Source organism: Schistocerca cancellata, chromosome 3, assembly GCF_023864275.1.
Source record: "Schistocerca cancellata isolate TAMUIC-IGC-003103 chromosome 3, iqSchCanc2.1, whole genome shotgun sequence".
Classification (NCBI taxonomy): domain Eukaryota; kingdom Metazoa; phylum Arthropoda; class Insecta; order Orthoptera; family Acrididae; genus Schistocerca; species Schistocerca cancellata.
Genome location: NC_064628.1, coordinates 326,430,954 through 326,457,079, shown reverse-complemented (window position 1 = coordinate 326,457,079; position 26,126 = coordinate 326,430,954). Strand labels below are relative to the sequence as shown.

General features: G+C 41.0%; 1 protein-coding gene across 1 annotated transcript in view; it reads left to right on the top strand.

The window, feature by feature from the left end:
- The window catches only part of LOC126175020 (SUMO-activating enzyme subunit 2), a 156,241-nt gene extending 133,615 nt beyond the window's left edge, over nucleotides 1-22,626 (top strand). The window contains exons 11-12 of the mRNA XM_049921518.1: nucleotides 5,159-5,247; nucleotides 22,001-22,626. Coding sequence (XP_049777475.1) covers nucleotides 5,159-5,247; nucleotides 22,001-22,173 — 262 coding nt within the window. The 3' untranslated portion in view covers nucleotides 22,174-22,626. The remainder of the gene's footprint in view (nucleotides 1-5,158; nucleotides 5,248-22,000) is intronic.
- The last annotated feature ends 3,500 nt before the right edge of the window (nucleotides 22,627-26,126 follow it).

Below are 26,126 nucleotides of genomic sequence, written 5' to 3'. Positions count from 1 at the left end.
TTTTTTGTTCTTGTGATCAGCCAGCCACGTCCATATGCTATATTGTTTTAGCTCTTTATATCACTTTCTTCCTGTGTCGTTAATGTTTTACTACTGCCGCAATACTTCGTTCTGTGGTTGTGTGTGGGTATGCACTTAGTTTTCCAACAGAACTGTGTTTTACGTGCTGTTTTATCTTCCTGTTTTGTGTGATTTACTGACACTCATTTCAATCTCTTTTTCATGTGGGTGCTAAAGACCTTGGTGTTGTCGCACCCATACAAACCTGTCCATGTCCATGCTCAAGAATTTTGCGTCCCAGTCATAAACCTGCTTGTACAGAGGTGGCTCCTTGCTGAATTGATGGCAAAATGCACGTTTCACTTGAACAGTGGATTGATTTCACAAAAATTCCAACACACAAAATGATTTCTCTTGTGGCACAGTTTTCATGTCGCTACAAGCAAGCAGACAACAGTATCAAAACTTTGAACACTCCTATGTCCAGTGACATACTTCTGTTCTTTCTTTTTGAACCACCCGGTACAGTTAAAACATTCTGCATAGTTACTGAAATAGCAAATCCACCCTACAGTGCTACCCCTTTACAGTGATTTTTCGTTTGTCCATCATTGTATGTGCCAGTGAAAAGTAATCGGGCTGTAATTTGTCACCTGAAGGGTTAAGTATTCAAAGGATATAATGTTATTCAAGCGGTATCCAACCTACACTATGGTGTTCAAAAAGTAAAAGCTGTGATAATAAACACGGTCTCCAGCCTTATTGGGCAAAAGTAGTTTCAAGTAAATGTTAATAAACAAAGCGAACCATCTGCTTAATTGAACATCGCTCCCAAGAAACTGTTTGTTTGGTAATCAGACATGAAAGCAGCAGCACACTGTAGGATGTAAGAGCAAAATAACTAGTCAACAGAGTTGATGACGGCGGTTTTAGTTTAATGGCAACAAACTACTTTACACTAATGTCTATTGCTTGCTTTAGTGTGGCCGTGCGGTTCTAGGCGCTTCAGTCCGGAGCCGTGCGACTTCTACAGTCACAGGTTCGAATCCTGCCTCAGTCATGGATGTGTGTGATATCCTTAGGTTAGTTAGGTTTAAGTAGTTCTAAGATCTAAGGGACTGATGACCTCAGATGTTAAGTCCCATAGGGCTCAGAGCCATTTGAGCTTTAGTGTGTAAAGAATAATGCCAATTACAATGCACCACTCAACTGGGGAAAAGTACTGATAATTTGGACATAAGGTGGCCCAAAAACTTCACTGTTGAAGGACAGCAGTTTTGATATAGTTACCAAGTTGTTATTTTAACTAAAATGGACACTAATGGTTTTCAGAGATTTTATGTAAATCTTTGCATTGCACTGAATGAGTTGTACATGGGGATCCTGGTTATGTTATAGTTTAAGTAAGATAAGACCACTCGTGATTTTAAGAGCACAAATAATTCTGTAATAATTAAGTTTTGTATGAACTTTTTTTTGCTATTTGGGGAGCAAAATAACTGATGATGGTCGAAGTAGAGAGGATATAAAATGTAGACTGGCAATGGCAAGGAAAGCGTTTCTGAAGAAGAGAACTTTGTTAACATCGAGTATAGATTTAAGTGTCAGGAAGTCATTTCTGTAAGTATTTGTATGGAGTATAGCCATGTATGGAAGTGAAACATGGACGATAAATAGTTTGGACAAGAAGAGAATAGAAGCTTTCGAAATGTGGTGCTACAGAAGAATGCTGAAGATTAGATGGGTAGATCACATAACTAATGAGGAAGTATTGAATAGGATTGGGGAGAAGAGAAGTTTGTGGTACAACTTGACCAGAAGAAGGGATCGGCTGGTAGGACATGTTCTGAGGCGTCAAGGGATCACCAATTTAGTATTGGAGGGCAGCTTGGAGGGTAAAAATCGTAGGGGGAGACCAAGAGATGAATACACTAAGCAGATTCAGAAGGGTGTAGGTTGCAGTAGGTACTGGGAGATGAAGCAGCTTGCACAGGATAGAGTAGCATGGAGAGCTGCATCAAACCAGTCTCAGGACTGGAGACCACAACAACAACAACAACAACAACAACAACAACAACAACATGAACTTTCACTGGTTAACTGTCTAAGACTTTGGGATGTGGGATTAAAACTGTTCTGTCTCACAACACATTTCTTGATTAACTTTTTCAGTAGTAACAATGTACATAAAAGGGATATGTACATAAAATCACTATTTACAAATCTGTTATACCAATATAACTGTTCTTTCTAGTTATTATGCCCTATGCTTTGTTTCTGTAATCACAGTCTTCTAGTAAATGTTAGATCTTGAGAAATGATTTTAATAACCTCAGAGTGAATATGTAATTCAGTATTCTTTTACTATAGATTCAACTTATGAACTTTTACTACTATATGGATCACATCACTCGAAGGACTATTTGCAAAACCTAATTCTGTTCCCAGAATGAGATTTTCACTCTGCAGCGGAGTGTGCGCTGATTTGAAACTTCCTGGCAGATTAAAACTGTGTGCCCGACGGAGACTCGAACTCTGGACCTTTGCCTTTCGCGGGCAAGTGCTCTACCATCTGAGCTACCGAAGCACGACTCACGCCCGGTCCTCACAGCTTTACTTCTGCCAGTGTCTCGTCTCCTACCTTCCAAACTTTATAGAAGCTCTCCTGGTTCGCAGGAGTCTCGGTCGGGCACACAGTTTTAATCTGCCAGGAAGTTTCCTATTTCTGTTATTCCACAAAATTTTGTAATTCTTTTAATTACTGTAAATAATTATTTAAACACTTCTTCATAATAGGAAAGCTCTGAACAGTCTTGTAACAGGAAGAGTCCTATCAAGGTGAGCGACTTTGGATAAAACACAGTTCATGAAACAACATTAATCACTTATTTAAACGCTTGTGCTAACATTGGTCCATCCATGCATTTACAAGATTACATACTACTTTGCCTGAAGATGGATGCAGCAGTGATAGAACAAATCCATATGATGCAATTGTGGCTCTTCATACAATATGCTCTGTAAAATACCTTCTTGGTGTTGTAAATGCAGATTTTATAGCAACCCAATAAATGCCATGATACGCTGGTTAGTAACAGTTCTCATCCAAGGTATAAGTTGTACTTTTCCAGAAATCTTTTTCTCATTGATCATTCAGGATGTTGACTTGTTGAGAGCTAGCTACTGACTGTATGCACCACAAAAACCTCACACTATCCCAGCTTTCACATTCCTACATAAATCTTTTTGTTGTGGAAAGACTTCCCTCCAGCTATTCTATCCTATTCAATTCTACTTTCCCTAAGCATGAACCAAATGGTTCAAATGGCTCTGAGCACTATGAGACTTAACATCTGAGGTCATCAGTCCCCTAGAACTTAGAACTACTTAAACCTAACTAACCTAAGGACATCACACACATCCATGCCCAAGGCAGGATTTGAGCCTGCGACAGTAGCGCTCACGTGGTTCCAGACTGAAGCGCCTAGAACCGCTTGGCCACACTGGCCGGCAAGCATGAACCAGTTATGTACAATTCAGTACATGAAGTAACATAGCTTCATAAAAGATATTTACAGAATATTTCCAGGTTACATCAAATTACAGAATGAGAAAAAAATATTTACTTACAGATCAAGTCAAAGGTGTTACAGTATCGATAATCAACGTACTTGTTTTTAGCTTGCCCGTGGTTTAACAACCATTAGCCAAATTTTTATGGATTCGTTAGCAGTAGCTTAAAGAAATTCAAAGAAGTTTTTCATTTCCATGATATTGTCACAATTATTACAATGTGCCCTATTCAAGAGTCTTGATGATCAGCAGCTATCTTGTAATCTGAAGGGACTAAATCAGTCACAATTACAGTGAAACGCTGCTTTTACACTTTTCAAGGGACTTGAAAAAAATTGTGTAAAACACAGGAAAATGTAAAATGTAGGAAATAACGTTTTAAGCTGTAAAAGCTACTTATGGGATACCCCCTTGCACTTTATGTATGATATATGTACATAACCAGCATTAAAGACTTGTCAGGGTCTTGTTTATTATCTAATGAAGATTTATTATCTGATAAAATCTGCTGATGTAACTGGATCTGATAACTGTCTGGGAAGTAGGAGCGTTTCACTCAATTTCATATGTCTTAATCAATGTTTTTGAAAGCCTGCAGCCACCATTCATTATTTAAATAATGAAATGCTGCACTAGTTACATATTTCTTCATGCTTAGCATGATGCATTTTGAGAATTTTTTTCTCATTGTCAAGTGTAGATACGTACTAAAGTATTTTGTGTAGTGTTTGAATATATATTTTTTTGTCTCTCTTTCACTGTAGTCATCTTTTGAGGTTATCAGGTACTGTCTCACATCAATTATGTAGAAAACTACACACACACACACACACACACACACACACACACACACACACACACACACACACACACATTGTTTGTGTAACATCACAAAAAATACATACGTAAATACTGCACTTGATTGTGAGAATATATTCTCGAAACACGTTTTGCTTACCATGAATGAAATACATAATTGGCACTGCATTTAAAATAAAAACATTTGAGGAACGCAAAGTGAATTACGGTGTCAACTAACGCTCCAAGTGGCCATACACCGAAGGTTATCATGATGAAACTGCATTTGCGCAGTAGGGGTAGTTTGGAAATGGTTGTTATTGGTCATGATATCTTCATTCTAATGAACCTAGTTACTCCCATCAGCCACCACACCAAGTAGAACTTGGCAGCAGCAGGAGATACGGCACGAATTTTTCCAACTTTTACTTGTAAAGACTACTGGACGGCCAACATCTAAGCCAGCTTGTCATTTTTTCATAATGCGTAAATCGCAGGAAAATCATAATTATGTTGTCGCAAAAGCAGGTGAAAATTGACATTGTGGGCATAGGAAATGTGACGGAACCAATAAAAAAATGTCGTAAACAGTGGGAAAACGTTAATTCCGGGAACGTAACAGTGGGGTTATACTGTATTTTTAAGTGCCCCAAGCATTTTTTAATGTTTTATTTGGAAGGATATATATGTATTCCAATGATATTGGTGTTTATAGTGTGCTGACTAATAGTGAAATAACCTTACATTTCAGAATGAAGTATTAGAATTTTAATTTTTTATTTTCCAGAGTACCAGGCAGGGATGACCCAGAGTTTGAGGTTGTTGCTGACAAAGACTCTCTTAAGCCAAAGGAAGAAGACCGAACAAGTGTTAATGGTAATTTTTGCACATCTCTTGTTATTCTCAAGCTTTTACGTAGTACAGATACAATTTTAATGCAAGGCTTCAGACAACATGTTCTGTGAGCAGACAATGAGCACAGGCCTGTGAGCAGCAAATACTGTAATCTCTCCATCTCCGTCATCACAGCACAGGGTAGGGAGTGGAGAGCCATGTGGAGACTTGAGAGGGTGTACCACATATTTTGCCGCTTAATTAATTTTGCAATGAGAACCATCTAAGTCACTGTAAATGACATTTCACTGCCATAAATTAATCAAAGAAACTAAAAACGTAATGCTACCAAGTAATTTTATTATTAAGTAGTTACATATATCTCATTTTACTTAATTAGCCATTGCAGTGTAATAATTTTTAACCAACGCTTGCACTCTCGATCTTCTTGCTCTTCTTCCCTTTTACAAGAGTGTCTGTATTCGATAAAATCATTTGTGTTCTTTGTAGACATAACATACAGTTCACATTACGATGAAACAATGAGTTTCTCAAATGCGTTTTGTTGTTCTTCGTTGTCGAAAAAAGTCATTCAGGTGTATGTGGAACCAATCATTGATATTGTCCCTGCTGCCACCTTGTGTAAAACAGGAAATTGATCCCAAAGGAAATGCTTATAGGAAACTAGACTGTTTCTCTTGTTTGTCTTTATGTTGTCTGTCATATTGCAGGTCAATTACTTCAAGCTGCAGATCACGTGTCATCCATATTCACTGAATATGGAAAGGAAAACATGAAAATCACTCTCTAGGGGTTTAACATTGTTAAATCCAAACTGGAATTCTTCCTTAGAATTACATGGAATGTGTGAATAGTGTTAAGTCTGTTAATCCAGTCCTTCAATGAAAACAATTTTGGGAAGTGAACTTTTATTTCCTTTTTGCATACAATTCTCCCAAAGTGATAGTTTCATTTTGAATGCTTGTCTACAGTCGATGAAGTCTGTTATCCTGAAGTGAAGTGTTAAAGTTGTTCAAATGACCGTAATGGCTCTTGTCCATTAAGGCTGGCTCAGTTCAGGAACATATATTACTCATTTCTGTAAACATATATCTAAAAAGAAAGATGATGAGACTTACCAAACAAAAGCGCTGGCAGGTCGATAGACACAAACAAACACACAAAATTCTAGCTTTCGCAACCAACAGTTGCCTCGTCAGGAAAGAGGGAAGGAGAGGGAAAGACAAAAGGGTTTGGGTTTTAAGGGAGAGGGTAAGGAGTCATTCCAATCCCGGGAGCGGAAAGACTTACCTTTGGGGGAAAAAAGGACAGGTATACACTCGCACACATATCCATCCGCATATACACAGACACAAGCAGACATTTCTGTAAACATATTTATCTCATCCATAATATAGTAAAATCGATCTAACAGTTGGCCACAACTAAGCCAGGTCACCTCTTTGTAATAGGGTAGACTTCCAAACTGGCTGTCGATTCAAGGAAGTTCTTAAATTGGCAGTGTTTAGAAGTCCACACTTCCGTGTATGATTAGTCGTGCAAAAACTACCACTCATCACATTTTTCCAAGAGAAACTCTTCGCACATAAATTTTCCTGGTGAATCGTGTAGTGGGCATAGGTGATTTCATTGGATACTGCTGTTTCTCATTTTCTCTTTCAGTTGCACTGCAAATCGTGATCTGTTTCTCAAAATGGCTCTCTCTGCAGAAATATAAACTAATAAATTCCATGACATACCCATATTTTCTATGCTCTCTTCAACACTGCTAAGAATATCACATCCAGTTGTCGTGTTCTTCATTGCTACTAAGTCCAGGAATTCTTCTCTGACCTCAAGTTCACTGTGTACACTGCAGATGAACATAGCTAGTGGGCCTGTGCTCAATGTTATCTGCACTTTCGAGTTGTAAGGAGTATGCAACAAGCTGTGCAAGTTGATTCTGAATGTTATCTGCCATATCCTGTTCGTGACATGTGATTGTCATGTTTGATAACAGCAACCTCCTCTTCAGAAAGCTTTCTTTTAAAGTCTAAAATCTCTGGCACATGCTGAGGTTTCTCACATTTCCCTTTTCCATATTTTTTGATGTGTTAAGATATGTAGTGCCTTAGTAAATTGAACTTCCAAAAAGTATTTAGTGTCTTGTGACACACTAAACATTTTGCTAACCCATCTTTTTGTATAGAAAGATGGGATTTCTTTCTCTGCAGACTGAAGTGTGAAGACATTGTCAGTATTATTCAGGGCTGCCTTGCAATTACTGATATTAGGTGATACTGCTGTCAAAATGTGCCCACACCCCACCCACCCAGCCTCCCACCAACCAACCAACCTAGCAACCCACCCACCCACCCATTTCGCAGTTGGTGCCCCTCCTCTGTTGTCATGACCTTACTGTGCACACATCTCTCTCACTCTCCACCATGGCCACTACTGCTCTCCTCTCAAGCAGACGCCTGAGCAGCTGCGGGTACTCTCACTCAAAACCAGCGAGTTGTTTAAGCTCTGTTTTAAGAATTGAAAGTGAACAGCAGTTCATATTTTGATGATCGGTGCATGTTCTAAAATACTGGAAATTCATTTTGTAATTATATGCTGTTATTGGGTTTGGTATTTTTGTCATGAGGATTTTATTTATGCCAAAGGGACATGGAAAGTTGCATATTTTAATACCTCTGTCTTCTATAACTTCAAGTTTTCTGTTATAATTTGTTTTGTATGTGGCATCATATCTGATAATATTCCCTCAGTCTCATCTGGCATCTTCTCAGGGAAGAGATTCAGAAAGTTGTGTCAAGTCATGGTTCTATCTCCTTACAAGCTCAACTAGACTTTCAAAACTTTCCAGAAGCCCAAAAAATAAACATGAGGAAGCAGTTCTGGTAATGCTGTGTATGCACGCAGCCTCTGGAAATGTCTAGGATATCTTACTTCACCCAATTCCCGTAGCCTCTAAGTTATATAGACCATTGTTAAAAATTCATTTTTGCTGTAGAAATTCATAGTAACCTCCAAAAGGGATTAATTCTCTGTGAAATAGGTGTCATCATTTTGTTTCATAACCTTGTCCTTCTCAGCTGAAATATTACCTACATTAGATAGAATAGTGTACAAATTAGAAGGTGAGTGTGTGACTCATTTCTTACTGCGAGAGGAGGATGGTATATTGTGGTGGCACTTGTGTGTGTTCTTAAAATTCCACACCACACTATTCAACTCTTATCTGCCTTGGCAGTAGCAACACTGGGTTATGCACTACTAGAAGACTTGTTTCTGTTTCTCGGAAAACTTTGGTGCTCTGAAAGATAGCATTATCTTTTGTTAATTTAATACTTGTGGTATTTATTTTACATCACCCAAAAGTAACGCTATAGTGGTGATGATGATGATGATGATGATGATGTTTGGTTTGTGGGGCGCTCAACTGCGTGGTTATCAGCGCCCGTACAATTACCCAATCTTTGCTCAGTCCAATTTCGCCACTTTCCTGGATGATGATGAAATGATGAGGACAACACAAACACCCAGTCATCTCGAGGCAGGTGAAAATCCCTGACCCCGCCGGGAAGCGAGAACGCTACCGCGAGACCACGAGCGGCGGACAACGCTATAGTGTCTAAATAGCCTCACTGCTGTTAAACTAGCATAAAAAATCTATGTAAATGTTCTGACTGTACCCCGAAGCTCACATTACAGCTAAGTGTTACAGAAAGGTGCTATTTGGCAGATACATCATGCACTGTCCCTGGCCACTGTACATCACTTAACCATTTGTTTCTTATGTGCACACCACTTATTGAGGTGTACAGGCATATATTGCCTGAAACTGGCTTCTAGTTGTTTACAGTTAAACTTTCTACGCATGTTTTTGATGCAGCAGTAATTTTCATAAGTTTTGTTTTTATCTGTATAAAATTAATTATACTCTGCTCTACTTGATATTTTATTTGAGTTTCACAACCAGAATGTCTACTGGATTGACTGCCATTGATCTTGTGCAACTCTGATCATGGATGTGACGTAAGGCTTTTGTCTAGTTTTCCTCCACACTTCTCCAATAAAATGCTATAGTAATGCCCCATTAGTTTCCCATCTTAGTCTTAGATGCACAACAAAGTTAACTTGAATACACATAGATCATAGATGACACTATTCATGCTCATGGTACACATGACTTCCATAGGGAGACTTGGATTTTTTATAGTAGAAATGACAACCACTACAGTATTAATTGCCAAATTGTTAGTAAGTCATGTCCCATCAACAGTTATGTATTATAAATATGTCGGTTATTAATTAATTGTTTGGTAAAAGCTGCTTTGCGACAGACCCCCCCCCCACTGGACTAGTTTCATCAGCACTATCAGTATTACACAAAAGACAGATATTTCTTATAAGGCATTACTTTTTGTATGTTGTATAGTTTCATGTATCCATTTCATTGTAATTCGACTTGCCTTATATGTAATGTTACCTAGTTTCCACAATGAGATTTTCACTCTGCAGCGGAGTGTGCGCTGATATGAAACTCCCTGGCAGATTATAACTGTGTGCCCGACCGAGGCTCGAACTCGGGACCTTTGCCTTTCACGGGCAAGTGCTCTACCGTCTGAGCTACTGAAGCACGACTCACGCCCGATCCTCACAGCTTTACTTCTGCCAGTATCTCGTCTCCTACCTTCCAAACTTTACAGAAGCTCTCCTGCGAACCTTGCAGAACTAGCACTTCTGAAAGAAAGGATACTGCGGAGACATGGCTTAGCCACAGCCTGGGGGATGTTTCCAGAATGAGATTTTCACTCTGCAGCAGAGTGTGTGCCGATATGAAAGAGCTTCTGTAAAGTTTGGAAGGTAGGAGACGATATACTGGCAGAAGTAAAGCTGTGAGGACCGGGCGTGAGTCGTGCTTCGGTAGCTCAGGTGGTAGAGCACTTGCCCGCGAAAGGCAAAGGTCCCGAGTTCGAGTCTTGGTCGGGCACACAGTTTTAATCTGCCAGGAAGTTTCAGTGTTCCCTAGTGTTTACCAATGGGGCCCTTGCTGTGGCTGGGTGACACCCATGCGGAAAGCCCCCCCAATTGATGTGGGTGGTATCAGGACGGTTACTTTCCGTATGAAATGTATCAAGCTCCAAAAATCTGGCCGTTCTTCTACAGCCATCTCTTTGGTTGGTAACGGATCATTGAATGTTCCCTTTTGTGACCCTACGGCCTCCCTTTTCCTGGCTACACACAGGGAGGAGGGACAGGGACAGTTTGCTGTCACAAAGCCATTATTTTATGGTGACAATATCAAAGACAAGTGTATGAAGCCTCTCAGTAAGATGCAATCGGGTTCCCTGTTGCTCAAAACTTCTTTAGCCACACAATCTGCAGGTATTTACGCTTGTGATCATCTTGACTAAGTTCCGGTGTCCATTACATCTCAACAGTCTTTGAATATGGTTCAGGGAGCCATTTTTCATAGGGACCTCATTCTTCAAACTAATAAAGTCTGGGCCAATCTGGAATGACGGGGCATTCATTTTGTTCGGTATATGCAGAAAGGCCATAAGGACAGTCACACCGATACCAGTGCCTTTATTCTGGCTTTTGAGGGAGATACCCTCACACAAAAGGTCAAACTTGCGTGTTATCGATGTGATATGAAGCTGTACATCATGCCACCCATGAGGTGCTTCTGGCGCTCGGCTCGTCTTCTCGATGTATGGCAGACCCTCAGTGTGGTGAATGTGGACACCCACTCCATGAGAAGAGCCTGTGTTCCACCACCTGTGCTTGTTAATTGTCGTGACCATCACCTGACTTATAAGAAAGAAAAAAGGTGCAAAAGTATAAGTCGCCTGATCGTGTATCTTGCACTGAGGCTCATCAGAAATATGACAGACTTCATCCTGTACTGATAACTTCTACTTTTGCCTCTGTTATGTCCTTAACCCAGTTCCATCCCCCTCTCCTCCTCCCCCCCCCCCCCTCCCCTTCAGTTCCAACTCTCCACCCCCTCCAATTTCTGATCCCTCTCCCCAGCTGAAAAAGTTTCCCCTTCATCGGCACCCTCCGGTGATGGGCTCCCTCCTGGGACTCTTCTCCCCAGCACCTCTGAGGCTGGAGACCTGCTACCACAACTCAGCCACAGGACACAGTCTGTGTGCCCCAAGGTAACCTGCTCTCTTTCAGTTCCCAGTCTTGGAGCATCCTGCTCTCACTCCATGCATTAACCCACCCACCCACCCCCCCCCCCCCCCCACCCCTTTTCCCGCCGTTCCCCAAGAGTTGCCATCTCCCCCCTCGCAACCCGAGTCAGGCAGCAGTAGCCGACCGAGACAGACACAGCAACAGGGAAGTGAACGGCTTTTGTCATTTACTAGTTCCTAACGAGGAGCGAATTTTATTATATCACCTGTGTGCTTTAATAGTTCAGTTTCTTGTTTTTCTGTGCGTAAATTTAATATCTAATAGCCACAGTTGTCGGGCTTTCATTTGTGTCGGAAAGTAAACCAATTTTGTGACATTTTAAAACTTCCTTATCAGGGGCAAATTATTCAGTTCCACCTGAGTGCTCGGTAGATAGGTTTTTGAATATCTGCGTATTACTAGTCACAGTTCGTGCGTTTTCGTCAGGATCTACAGTAGAGTTGCGCAGCACGTGCCGATAGTCCGTTAATCTGCATAGTTTAGGGCCTTTAGTATGGACAGGGACTGTGATTGTTGTGTGTGGATGTGAGCCGAGTTGGTGACACTTCGCTCTCAGCTTCAGGCTGTGACGGCTTTGGTTACACAGCTTGAGGCTGCAGTGGATGGGTACCACTGTTGTGGGCTGGCCGTGGGGATCCAACGGACGTCCAGCGCGTCTGAGTCCTCCGATCAGTCCTCACCGGTGGCCAACCCAGTTACTGCTGGCACTGAGGCTGACCTCTCACCTGTGGCCCAGTGGGAGGTCACCCCAGGGCGAAGCAGGCGGCGAAAGACTTCCCAGGCAGCCGCACATAAGGCTTCCCCAGTTTGTCTGACAAACAAGTTCCAGGCGCTGTCTGTGGCTGACGCTGTCTCCGAGCCAGATGCTGTCGCCTGTCCTGTTTCAGAGGAAACCACTCAGCCTGCAAGATACGGGCAAACGCAGATGGTGGGATTATTGGTAGTTGGGAGCTCCAACATTAGTCACGTTATGGGGCCCCTTAGGGACTTGGCCGACAAGGAGGGTAAGAAATCCAATGTGCACTCCGTGTGCATACCGGGTGGAGTCATTCCAGATGTGGAAAGGGTCCTCCCGTATGCCATGTAGAGCACAGGGTGCAGCCAACTGCAGGTGAGCTGACCATTTCCAGCATAGTCGACAGGACCGATTGCAGACCTCTAGTACAGAGACGAATGGAGGGGTCTGAATCAGAGGCCGAGACGGTTCTGCGACCGTGTAAGCTGCAGATTCCTCGACTTGCGCCAAAGGGTGGTTGGGTTTCGGGTTCCGCTGAATAGGTCAGGTGTCCACTACATGCAGGAGGCGGCTACACGGGTAACAGGGGCTGTGTGGCGTGGACTGGGCGGTTTTTTAGGTTAGAGGGTATTGGGAAAACACAAGAAGGGCTTCAGTCACAAAGGGTGCAGGCTGAACACAGGAAAAACGTAAATACAGGAACCATTGGTGTAACAGTTTTAAATTGTCGCAGCTGTGTTGGGGAAAGTACCAGAGCTCCAAGTACTAATAGAAAGCACTGATGCTCAGATCGTTATAGGCTCTGAAAGCTGGCTAAAGCCGGATATAAGCTCAGCCGAAATTTTTGCGAAGAACCTAACGGTGTTTCGAAAAGATAGGCTAACACCGTTGGCGGTGGTGTGTTTGTTGCTGTCAGAAGTAGTTTAACTTGTCGCGAAATTGAAGTAGATATTTCCTGTGAGTTATTATGGGCAGAGGTCATTGTTGGCAACCGGAATAAAATAATAATTGGATCCTTTTACCGACCTCCAAATTCAGATGATACAGTTGCTAAAAGGTTCAAAGATAACTTGAGTTTGATTTCAAACATGTACCAGACTCAAAACGATAATAGTTGGTGGTAACTTTTATTTCCCCTCGATATGTTGGCAGAAATACATGTTTAATTCTGGAGGTGCGCATAAAATATCATCCGAAATTGCGCTAAACGTATTCTCTGAAAATTATTTTGAACAGTTAGTTCATGAGCCCACGCAAATGGTAAACGGTTGTGAAAACACACCTGACCTCTTAGCAACAAACAATCCTGAGTTAATAACGAGCATCAAAATCGATTCAGCGATTAGTGAACACAGGGTTGTCGTAGCGAGATTGAATACTGTAATCCCCAAATCCTTGAAAAATAAGCGAAAATTGTACCTATTAAAAAAAGCAGATAAAAATTCACTTGATGCCTTCCTGAGAGACAATCTCCACTCATTCCAAATTAATAATATAAGTGTAGACCAGATGTGGCTTAAATTCAAAGAAATAGTATCGGCAGCAATTGAGAGATTTATACTAAATAAATTAACAAACTATGGAGCTGATCTTCCTTGGTATGCAAAACGGGTTAGAACACTGATGCAGAAACAACAGAACAAACATGTCAAATTTAAACAGACGCAAAATCACAAAGATTGGCGATCTTTTACAGAAGCTTGGAATTTAGTGCGGACTTCAATGCGAGATGCCTATAACAGTTTCCACAACGAAGCTTTGTCTCGAAACCTGGTAGAAAATCCAAACAGATTCTGGTCGTATGTAAAGTACGTTAGCACAAGAAACAATCAGTGCTGTCTCTGCGCGATAGCAATGGAGATACTATCGAAGACAGTGCTGCCAAGGCAGAGTTACTAAACACAGCCTTCCGAAATGCCTTCACAAAAGAAGACGAAATAAATATTCCAGAATTCGAATCGAGAACATCTGCCAACATGAGTAACGTAGAAGTAAATATCGTCAGAGTAGTGAAGCAACTTATATCACTTACTAAAAGTAAGTCTTCTGGTCCAGACTGAATACCAGTTAGGTTCCTTTCGGAGTATGCTGATGCCTTAGCTCCATACTTAACAATCATATACAACCGTTTGCTCAATGAAAGATCCGTACCCAAAGACTGGAAAGTTGCACAGGTCACACCAATATTCAAGAAAGGTAGTAGGAGTAATCCACTAAATTACAGGCCCATATCGTTAACATCGATATGCAGCAGGATTTTAGAACATATATTGTGTTCGAACATTATAAATTACCTTGAAGAAAATGGTCTATTGACACACAGTCAACATGGGTTTAGGAGACATTGTTCCTGCGAAACACAACTAACTCTTTATTCACATGAAGTTTTGAGTGCTATTGACAAGGGATTTCAGATCGACTCCGTATTTCAGGATTTCCAGAAGGCTTTTGACACTGTAACACACAAGCAGCTCGTAGCGAAACTGAGTGCTTATGGAATATCGTCTCAGTTATGTGACTGGATTTGTGATTTCCTGTCAGAGAGCTAACAGTTCGTAGTAATTAACAGAAAGTCATCGAGTAAAACAGAAGTGATTTCTAGCGTTCCCCAAGGTAGTGTTATAGGCCCTTTGCTGTTCCTTATCTATATTAACGGAGCGTGAAATGTCAGATCCCTTAAGCGGGCAGGTAGGTTAGAAAATTTAAAAAGGAAAATGGATAGGTTAAAGTTACATATAATGGGAATTACTGAAGTTTGGTGGTGGGATGAAAAAGACTTCTGGTCAGGTGAATACAGGGTTATAAATACAAGATCAAATAGGGGGAATGCAGGAGTAAGTTTAATAATGAATAAAAAAGTAGGAATGCGGGTAAGCTACTACAAACAGCATAGTGAACGCATTATTGTGGCCAAGATAGATACGAAGCCCATGCCTACCACAGTAGTTCAAGTTTATATGCCAAACGAAGAGATTGATGAAATGTATGATTCGATAAAAGAAATTATTCAGATAGTGAAGGGGGACGAAAATTTAATACTCACGGGTGACTGGAATTCGATAGTAGGAAAAGGAAGAGAAGGAAACGTAGTAGGTGAATATGGATTGGGGCTAAGAAATGAAAGAGGAAGCCATCTGGTAGAATTTTGCACAGAGCACAACTTGGTTTAAGAATCATGAAAGAAGGTTGTATACATGGAAGAACCCTGGAGATACTAAAAGGTATCAGATAGATTATATAATGGTAAGACAGAGATTTAGGAACCAGGTTTTAAATTGTAAGACACTTCCAGGGGCAGATGGGGACTCTGACCACAATCTATTGGTAATGAACTGTAGATTAAAACTGAAGAAACTGCAAAAAGAGGTTGTACAGAGTTTCAGGGAGAGATTAAGGGAACAATTGACAGGAATGGGGGAAAGAAATACAGTAGAAGAAGACTGGGTAGCTCTGAGGGATGAAGTAGTGAAGGCAGCAGACAATCAAGTAGGTAAAAAGACGAGGGCTAGTAGAAATCCTTGAGTAACAGAAGAAATATTGATTTTAATTGATGAAAGGAGAAAATATAAAAAATGCAGTAAATGAAGCAGGCAAAAAGGAATACAAACGTCTCAAAAATGAGATCGACAGGAAGTGCAAAATGGCTAAGCAGGGATGGGTAGAGGACAAATGTAAGGATGTAGAGGCTTATCTCACTAGGGGTAAGATAGATACTGCCTGCAGGAAAATTAAAGAGTCCTTTGGAGAAAAAAGAAGCACTTGCATGAATGTCAAGAGCTCAGATGGAAACCCAGTTCTAAGCAAAGAAGGGAAACAGAAAGGTGGAAGGAGTATATAGAGGGTCTATACAAGGGCGATGTTCTTGAGGACAATATTATGGAAATGAAAGAGGAGGTAGAAGAAGATGAAATGGGAGATATGATACTGCTTGAAGAGTTTGACAGAGCACTGAAAGACCTAAGTCGAAACTAGGCCCCGGAGTAGACAACATTCCATTAGCACTACTGATAGCCTTGGGAGAGCCAGCGCTGACAAAACTCCACCATCTGGTGAGCAAGGTGTATGAGACAGGCGAAGTACCCTCAGACTTCAAGAAGAATATAATAATTCCAATCCCAAAGAAAACAGGTGCTGACAGATGTGAAAATTACTGAGCTATCAGTTTAAACAAAAGCAAAACAAGGATAATGGAATGTAGTCGAATTAAATCGAGTGGTGCTGCAGGAATTAGATTAGGAAATGAGACGCTTAAAGTAGTAAAGGAGTTTTGCTATTTGGGGAGCAAAATAACTGATGATGGTCGAAGTAGAGAGGATATAAAATGTAGACTGGCAATGGCAAAGAAAGTGTTTCTGAAGAAGAGAAATTTGTTAACATCGGGTATAGATTTAAGGGTCAGGAAGTCGTTTCGGAAAGTATTTGTATGGAGTGTAGCCATGTATGGAAGTGAAACGTGGACGATTAATAGTTTGGACAAGAAGAGAATAGAAGCTTTCGAAATGTGGTGCTACAGAAGAATGCTGAAGATTAGATGGGTAGATCATATAACTAATAAGGAGGTATTGAATAGAATTGGGGAGAAGAGAATTTTGTTGCACAACTTGACTAGAAGAAGGGATCGGTTGGTAGGACATTTTCTGAGGCATCAAGGGATCACCAGTTTATTATTGGAGGGCAGTGTGGAGGGTAAAAATCGTAGAGGGAGAACAAGAGATGAATACCCAAAACAGATTCAGAAGGATGTAGGATGCAGTAGGTACTGGGAGATGAAGAAGCTTGCACAGGATAGAGTAGCATGGAGAGCTGCATCAAACCAGTCTCAGGACTGAAGACCACAATAACAACAACACCTAAATTAACGATTTTGGAGACAATCTGAGCAACCGTCTTCGGTTGTTTGCAGGTGATGCTGTCATTTATCGACTAATAAAGTCATCAGAAGACCAAAACAAACTTCAAAACAATTTAGAAGAAATATCAGAATGGTGCGAAAAGTGGCAGTTTGACCCTAAATAACGAAAGTGTGTTCATCCCCATGAATGTTAAAAGGAACTCGTTAAACTTCGGTTACACGATAAAGCAGTCTAATCTAAAACCCGTTAATTCAACTAAATACCTTGTTATTACAATTACGAACAACTTAAATTGGAAGGAACACACAGAAAATGTTGTGGGGAAGGCTAACCAGAGACTGTGTTTTATTGACAGGACACTTAGAAAATGTAACAGACCTACTAAGGAGACTGCCTACACTACGCTTGTCTGTCTCTTTTAGAATACTGCTGCGTGGTGTGAGATCCTTACCAGATAGGACTGATGGAGTATATCGAAAAAGTTCAAAGAAGGCAGCACGTCTTGTATTATCGCGAAATATGGGAGTGTGTGTTACAGAAATGATCCAGGATTTGGGCTGGACATCATTAAAAGAAAGGCATTTTTCGTTGCGACGGAATCTTCTCACGAAATTCCAGTCACCAACTTTCTCCTCCGAATGCGAAAATATTTTGTTGACACTGACCTACATAGGGAGGAACAATCACCATGATAAAAGAAGGGAAACCAGAGCTCGTACGGGAAGATATAGGTGTTCATTCTTTCCGCGCGCTATATGAGATTGGAATAATAGAGAGTTGTGAAGGTGGTTCGATGAACCCTCTGGCAGGCACTTAAATGTGTTTTGCAGAGTATCCATGTAGATGTAGATGAGTCTGACATCTTATTTGTGGATATCATCCCATCCTTGTTAATGACAGATGGTAACCCAGTGGCATGGTTGGCTCCAGCCTGTTTGCCTCCCATTTGGATATCCACTCTGTGCTTTTCAGTGGAACTGTAGTGGATACTACAATCATCTCCCCGAGTTGCAATCCCTTATTGCCTTTTACTCGGCAGCTTGTGTCGCTCTCCGGGAATCTCATTTTACTGATGCTCACTCACCAACACTTCATGGGGTCCATTTTTTTTTCCAGAACCGGGCGGCCCCTTGAGGGCTTCCAGTGGTGTTTGCAGATTGGTCTGTATGGATATTGTTAGTACTTGGTGCCTACTCTGTAGCACATTGGAAGCAGTTGCCGTCCAAGTGCACTTAGACTCTGCAGTCAGGGTTTGCAATCCCTATTTCCCTCTTGACAGTCTGCTGCCCTAACTGCCCTCCTTCAGCACCTTGCCCGCTCCCTTCCCCCTCCTTGGGGGTTTTAATGCCTATCACCCTTTGTGGGACAATACTTTTTCATCTAATTGGAGGCTCCAGATTGAATAATTTCTTGTGTACCATGACCTGTCCCTTCTTAATGATGTTTCCCATACCCATTTTGTTGCCACGTATGGCACTTTCTCTGCCATTGATCAGTCACTCTGTTCCCCTCCCCTTCTTCTTTTTCTTACACTAGTCGCTACAGGACGACCTCTATAATAGTGATCACTTCCCGTTGATTCACTTAACAATGTTCTCTGTGTCCCTTCCAGCGGTAGATTTGCAGCTTTGTATCAAATCCCTTTTTGCTTAATCAAGGGCGAACTCTTGGGAGACTATCCGTTTCTAATAAACTTTGCATAATCAAGGAGACTCCCACCATGTGATGTTCTTCCCTCTACCTCACCGGCGGGAATCTGCCATCTTCTGTTGTCTTCGTATTGGCCATACTAGGTTGACCCATAGTTTCTTACCCTGCAAAGAGCCACCCCCCACCCCTCCTTTGTAGTTGCGGAGCTTACCTCACGATGGTCCATATTTTGCTGGATTCACCCCCGCCTTTTGGCCCTTCACACTAAATACACCTTCCAACAACCTTCCTTGTCAGAGTGATTGAGGATGACCCTCATATGGTTATGTCTGTCCTCGGTTTTCTTTGCAACAATGGTTCGTCCTGTCAGGTTTAAGTCTTTTAATTTTCCTCGGGATTTTGAGTCCCTCAGTTATCATAGAAATTGGTTACATAGGCCTTGACCTTTTCTTTGCACCAGCCAGATTCTCCCTGCTTTTTCCCTCCATTTTGTCTGGTCTATTATTCAGTTTTATTAACCCTTTTCTTGTGTCTTCTCCCACTAATGTTGTCCTTGTATCGTGATGCTGGTGTGGTGTGGGTGTCAGGAGAGGTTGGTGGCATTGCTGGTGCCCCTCCTCACAGTGTTAATGCGGCACCCCTGATCTTCCTGTTTCTACGTACCACACTCCTGTTCTTCCTCTTTCTGCTGCCCTGATCTCCCTTTTCCCTCTTTGTTTGCCAGTTATCCCTTCTCCTAAACTGGACTGTGCCCTTTGTGTTGTTTCTCCCTTGATTCTGTCCTTTTAGATCACGGGATCGATGACCTCACTGTTTAGTTCCTTCCTCTCATCCCCGCCCCAAAAAAGGATCAACCAACCATATACATATATATATCAGAAAAGGAATTATTTATGAAGTATATGCAGTTGTCATTGGGAATTGCTGTGGTGAAATGTTCAATTTATTTATTTATTTTTTAAATTGGCCTGTTCGGTTAAAGTAATGTCAAAATGTTTTGTTATATATGTTAAAATTACATAAAAGGCAAGTCAAATTACAATGAACTGAAATCACAGAGACATTGAAAGTAAATTATCATTAAAAATTTGTGTAATACAGATACCTCTGATGATGTGCAATGCCGGAAATTAGTCTGGTGAAATAAAATACTACCACAAAGCAGCTTTTGTTGAATAATTAATTAATTAATAAAATTACAAATTTTACGATTTTTCAAGCTGCAGGGCACCAAATGAGCAATACATTCTAGCTCTAGAATTCACTGTATTACATGAGATAATTACTATGCCAATTGAGTTTTTCCACTCCATCCATCCCTGCCAGGTGCAAAAATTATTCTAAGTCATCTGGTTGAAAGTCAGAACTTTTTCCATAGCAAGCCGAGTGTATTTTAATTTTTCTTCATATCTTCTACGATCCTACTTTTAGTGATGTTTTAGAACACTACACTTTGAAATTTAATGTCATCCTAATAATAATGAGACCTTATGAATAAATCACATCATAAAATTACCAAGTACATTACTGTATCAGTCGGTTCAGGTGAAGGAGTCAATACTTATTCAAACAAGTCAGCTAGTGCTCTAAAATTATGCTGATGTCTTATCTCCAAATGAAATTTTTACCATATTGTTTGTGAAACAGTTACATTACTGTCAGGCTAATCTAAAAGATTAACTTGCTGAATTGTGTATGCTGCAGATCAGGCGCGGCTCGTGGTTTCTGTACTGGGGAAGGCTGCAGCATTTATCAGTCGGAGCCAATATAGACCTCTGGTTACGTTACAGATTAGTCTGACATAAACAACTAAGAATTCAGGTGGAGGGGGGTGGGCAGATCACTCTCTACCCATAATTTTACATACTGTGTCTTCTCTAATCAGGTATTAATTTATTAAATATCATTAGAAGCTAACTTAGAGTTAAAATCTTGGGTTAGTGTTTTTATACGTGATCATTACATTTTCTGACACTTTGCAGCAGATCATATGAAAAGACATGTTTTGGAGAGATCTTTAATGCGATGAATGTTAACTTTGCGGCTGCTTAATATTTTTGGTGTCTTCAGTTCTAAATTTAAGGCGTTTATTGTAGTTTACCTCCAAAGCTCGAAGTTAAATGTTTTTCGCTGGAATTATGTTTTTTCACCTTTGCGTGAAAATTCTTTAAGTCAGTGATACCAGTTTCAGTCCAGGCACTATCAGTACTATTTGTACGAAGACAGGTGAAACAGAAAAATGCATTTTTCACTTCACAATCACACAACCACTCAGCTGCATCGTACATAGCTCTATTAAAACTGCGTTTGTATCCTTGCCTAGATTTGCACTGTTTCTGTTCTTGATTGATCGTTAGATCAGGTCTGGGTGCACAAAGTAATTTCACTTGCATCCTATGGCCGTGTTCCAAGTTTTTACCTATTAAATTGCACACTGAATTCATATTGTGCTGGTTTCACACTCGCGGTATGTCACAGATATTCACAAGCAAGTAAAACTCACTAAAATCTTGCAAAATACACTCCGAAAAAGAAACTTACTAATATCACACGATATCAACAAAAGCAGTCAGCATCAGCAAGCAAGGAAAGTAAAGTCACGGGACAAATTTCGCGCACTTTGTCCTCTAATCACTTATGAAACTCTCGCTAGATGGCAGTACTGTTGTTACGGTTAGAGAGCCTGTAGTTACAGTAGTCTAGTGCACTCTGGCGGGATATTTGCAAACTTATTGTAAATGTGGATAAAATAGCCAATGGTAGAAACAAAACAACTATGTAAAACATTATCAAAACAATAATACTAAACGTCAAGCAGAGACAGAGATTGGATAGCGAAGTTTCGGCTACTCTGCATTCTTTTATTACATAGATAGTGGAACATGAAAAACATGTGGTGGTTGGTATGACACCCTTAGCCAGCAAGCTCTGAGCCTTCGGGTCGCCCATAAAGAGCAGTACTATGTAGAAGCCACGCCCCCATACCGCTACTACATGCAGCTTACGGACGTTCCAAGGCGCAGCCTAAACACTACTAACCATTCGGAAAACATCTATCAATACAAACAGTTCCAAAAACATTGACCGTCGTTATTTTAATCGGAATGGGAAATGTGCGAAATTCGTCCTGATAATTTAAATTTTGTAATATGTTCTTGCGAAATTTACTCCAACATATATTTTGGGGCGGCTCCGCCTCAGAGCCTTTAATTACGAGCCGCGCCTGCTGCAGATAAATCTGTTATCACAGTGTGCAAATTAATTGTCAGATTGTATATGCTGCCATTCCACTCCTTAGGCCCTCCAGTATTATGCATTTTTATAATAATTTTTCTTACAGGCACCACGGACAATGATGATGACGACATTGAAGTTGTTGATGCTGATGGTGTTAATGAGATAACAAAAACTGACAGAGAAGGAAAGAAAAGGAAGTCAACCAGTGATGAAGAAAACAGTATTTCAAAGAAACCTAAACTTCAAGACAGTGATATTGAAATTGTTGAGGTCTGATTATGGGACACCTGAATTGTGATATATCTTATACTGCCACCAGTTGTCAGTTGTTGGCAAACTACATTATTACTATTAAGACTCAGGTACTGTTTTAACCTTGAATGTAAGGATATTCCTGAATTGATGTGTGAGTGATAAGGATTTCAGTGTCATAATGTGTAATAATGCTGAATATGTGTCTCTTAGTATTACTTGTGAAACATTGTATGCAACAGTAAGTGACGATGATTATTACATAAGTAGAAACAGATGAAATATCTCATTAACACAGTAGCACCAATCCTGTTTGAATCTCCTAACACAATCTATTGATAACTGAATTATGGAAAAAAATGTGTATAAGGTACTGTGTACTTTCCAGTTTATACAGAATGAATTTGTGCAGTATTGAATATATGAGAACTTCCTTTTTTTGTTTTCAAAATAAAATACTTCAGATTTTGTCATTTATTCATTATTTACAAATTAATTATTTCATTGGCCACTTTTCTTTAACCTACACTGCTTAAAATGTAGTGTGTAATGTGCTAACAAATGGAGAGAAAAAAGATAAAAATTGGATTTTTTCAGCCACATTAATGTGAACACCACACACATTCGATGTCATTGTGCAATAACCACTCACGGACAGCAGGTGGTGGCTAGTAGCACTGGAAGGTGTGTAAAGTGGCTTTTTTTTGGGGGGGGGGGCTACAAGAAGCAGTGCAGTGCACTGCAGTCTTTGTCATAATGTGTAAATGGAGTGATTTATCTGATATCCAAGAGGGCACGATCGTCAGCTTTGGGACAGGGGTGCAAGCATTCCCACGATGACAAAGTATGTAAACTGTTCACAGCCTGGTTAAAGTATACTGTGCGTGGCAAAATGTCAGTATTTAAAACTGGTGCCATTGCAACCGTAGTGCAGCAGTGGCCATAGATGACAGGGGTGAAAGATGGCTGCAGACTTGTATTGGCAGATGTGCAACTGTTGAATGACAACAGCCCAGATGAACCAAGGACTACCAATGATGTCGCTTTAACAACCATTAAGTGCCTCTGCAGCAGGCGCAAGCTCCATGCACTCACGATGACTGCTGTTCATGGGCACTGAAGGCTGGAATTCACACTGGTGGCCTTTTCGATAAAACATGAGAAATGTATGAAAGCAAACACACTGCAACAATCTTTGGAAGGGTCCAGGCCAGAGGAGAGAGCGTTACAGTCTCGGGAATGTTTTCGTGGAATTTCATGGTGATCTCGTCATTCTGGAAGGCACAGTGGATGAATAAAAGTTTGTATCTATCACTGAGGACCATCTCCACCCCTACATGCAATTTGTTGCATGTTGGAACAATGGCATCTACCAGCAGGACAGTGCAATGTGTCATCCAGCTTGCAGTGTATGTGTGCAGTTCGAAGAGCACCAAGATGAGTTTACTATACTGCCCAGGTCACAAAACTCACCAGATTTAAACCCAACCGAGTATCTGTAGCACCATGTCGGTTGGGCTTTATGCATCATGGATCCTCAAACCGAGAAACCTAGTGCAGCTGGTCATGGCACTGAAATTGTCATGGCTCCACATCCCTGTTGGTACTTTCCATAACCTCACTGGCTGTTGTCTTGCATATCTTACTGTGGTTCACGCTGCGAAAGGCGGTTATTCAGGCTTTTGACAGGTAGTCTCTTTAATGTGGCTGGACAATGTACTTGCAACTGATAGCAAGGAAGCCAGAAAATAGTTCCTCCTGGCTTTTTGATACATCTCTCAGGTTCGTATCAATTGTAATGTAATTTAAATATCTTGTGACTGACATTTTAGCGAGAAAAGTGCTAGCTTGTGGCTGCCAACTAATAATACTCCTTTCACAAGGACTTAAATGTTCGTTGTGTTTGTCACCTGTTTTGTAGGTACATGTATAGCCTTGTCAAGCAATTCTGGCTGCCTACGAACAGAACTGTTCCCCACAACTGCAGTCTGTCTATTACAAAGCACCTTTATTCCATAGGAACATTCATTAAATCCTTTAGTTTTATCCTTTCTGAATGATTTAAGAGTAAAAAAACTGGAAATGACAATCACCTCAGTTTGCATGAAGTACCAGAGCCCTGCATTTTCTGACACCATTCCTGGCCCCAATGTCTTCCTTGAGTGTTAAATTTTTCCACGGAGTTTAACTGCACAGTTTTGGCCACAGAAAACCAAACAGTACTTTCAAGCACGTATGTCAGTTGCCAGCTCTTGACAGGACTGAACAGAGCTCCTAACATGTTGGCACTTGAGGGAAATGTGAAGGCTGCAAACAGTTATTTGCTCAGGTTCTGAACATATCTGCAGCCCCAGTTATTTACCAGTTGTTTCAGATGTTATCATTGTTTTCCCGATTCATTGAACAGCCACACATCACTAAGTTGTGTTGCAGTGAGGTTAACAGAATTGTTGAGAGTCTCATTGAGGTTCACTTGTGACTGACTGAACGAACCGTGATGACTGGTGAAGCATGAGAGGTTAACTTACATTTAAAAAAGTAAGTTTATCTGTAATGTCAGTTTCAAGATTGCTTAAGGTGCTGGACATATTTAACTAAACATGTAGTGCTTTTAGTGAATTGATCAAGACCTGGAAGATGTGGTTAAAAAGTGGTGTTACTGCCAAAACTGGAAATACCTGGAGCAAAACTGCCCTGGCCAAGAGTGTGTGTGTTTGTGTATCTGTGTGAGTGAATGTGTGTACTACTGCATGAAACCGAGCGAGGTGGCGCAGTGGTTAGACACTGGACTCGCATTCGGGAGGACGGCGGTTCAATCCCGCGTCCGGCCAGCGTGATTTAGGTTTTCCGTGATTTCCGTAAATCTCTCCAGGCAAATGCCGGGATGGTTCCTTTCAAAGGGCACGGCCGACTTCATTCCCCGTCCTTCCCTAATCCGATGAGACCGATGACCTCACTGTCTGGTCTCCTTCCCCAAAAACAACCAACCAACTACTGCATGAAAAAGAGCTAGTGCTCAAAAGCTAATGTGAATGCTGTTTTCTGTTGTATGTTACTGTGCCCGGCGTATCAATCTCCTGTAGATGAGAGAGTGGTTGCCATTCTGTTATTTTATGAAAGTTTACCAAAATTTCATACTGGTTGCATTTCAACCTCTGCATTACATTCATAAGAAAAAAATTGTTGCCATCTCAATACTGCTGGGATGTTGAGAGCTTAATGTGTCATACAGGTGTATGGTAAAAATCTGCTGATTAAGCTTCTGTGATGACCACTGTTTGCTATAAATACTACTATTTCTGAGAAAGAGATTATGAGCCTTCTGCTAAAGGTGCTACCCACTATTTTACAATTCATATGCTATCACTTGTGTTATGTACGAAGTGCATTCAAGTTCTAAGGCCTCCGATTTTTTTTCTCCGGACTGGAAAGAGATAGAAACATGCGCATTGTTTTAAAAGGAGGCTGCGTTCATTGTCAATACGTCCCAGACACGGCAGCACCGTACGGCAGATGGAATTTTACCGCCAGCGGCGAGAATGAGAACTGTTTTAAATACTTAAAATGGCGACGTTTTCCTTACTTGAACAGTGTGCAATCATTCGTTTTCTGAATTTGTGTGGTGTGAATCCAATTGAAATTCATCGACAGTTGAAGGAGACATGTGTTGATGGAGTTAATGGATGTGTCGAAAGTGCGTTCGTGGGTGCGACAGTTTAATGAAGGCACAACATCTTGTGACAACAAACCGAAACAACCTCGGGCTCGCACAAGCCGGTCTGACGACATGATCGAGAAAGTGGAGAGAATTGTTTTGGGGGATCGCCGAATGACTGTTGAACAGATCGCCTCCAGAGTTGGCATTTCTGTGGGTTCTGTGCACACAATCCTGCATGACGACCTGAAAATGCGAAAAGTGTCATCCAGGTGGGTGCCACGAATGCTGACGGACGACCACATGGCATGTTGCCAAGCAA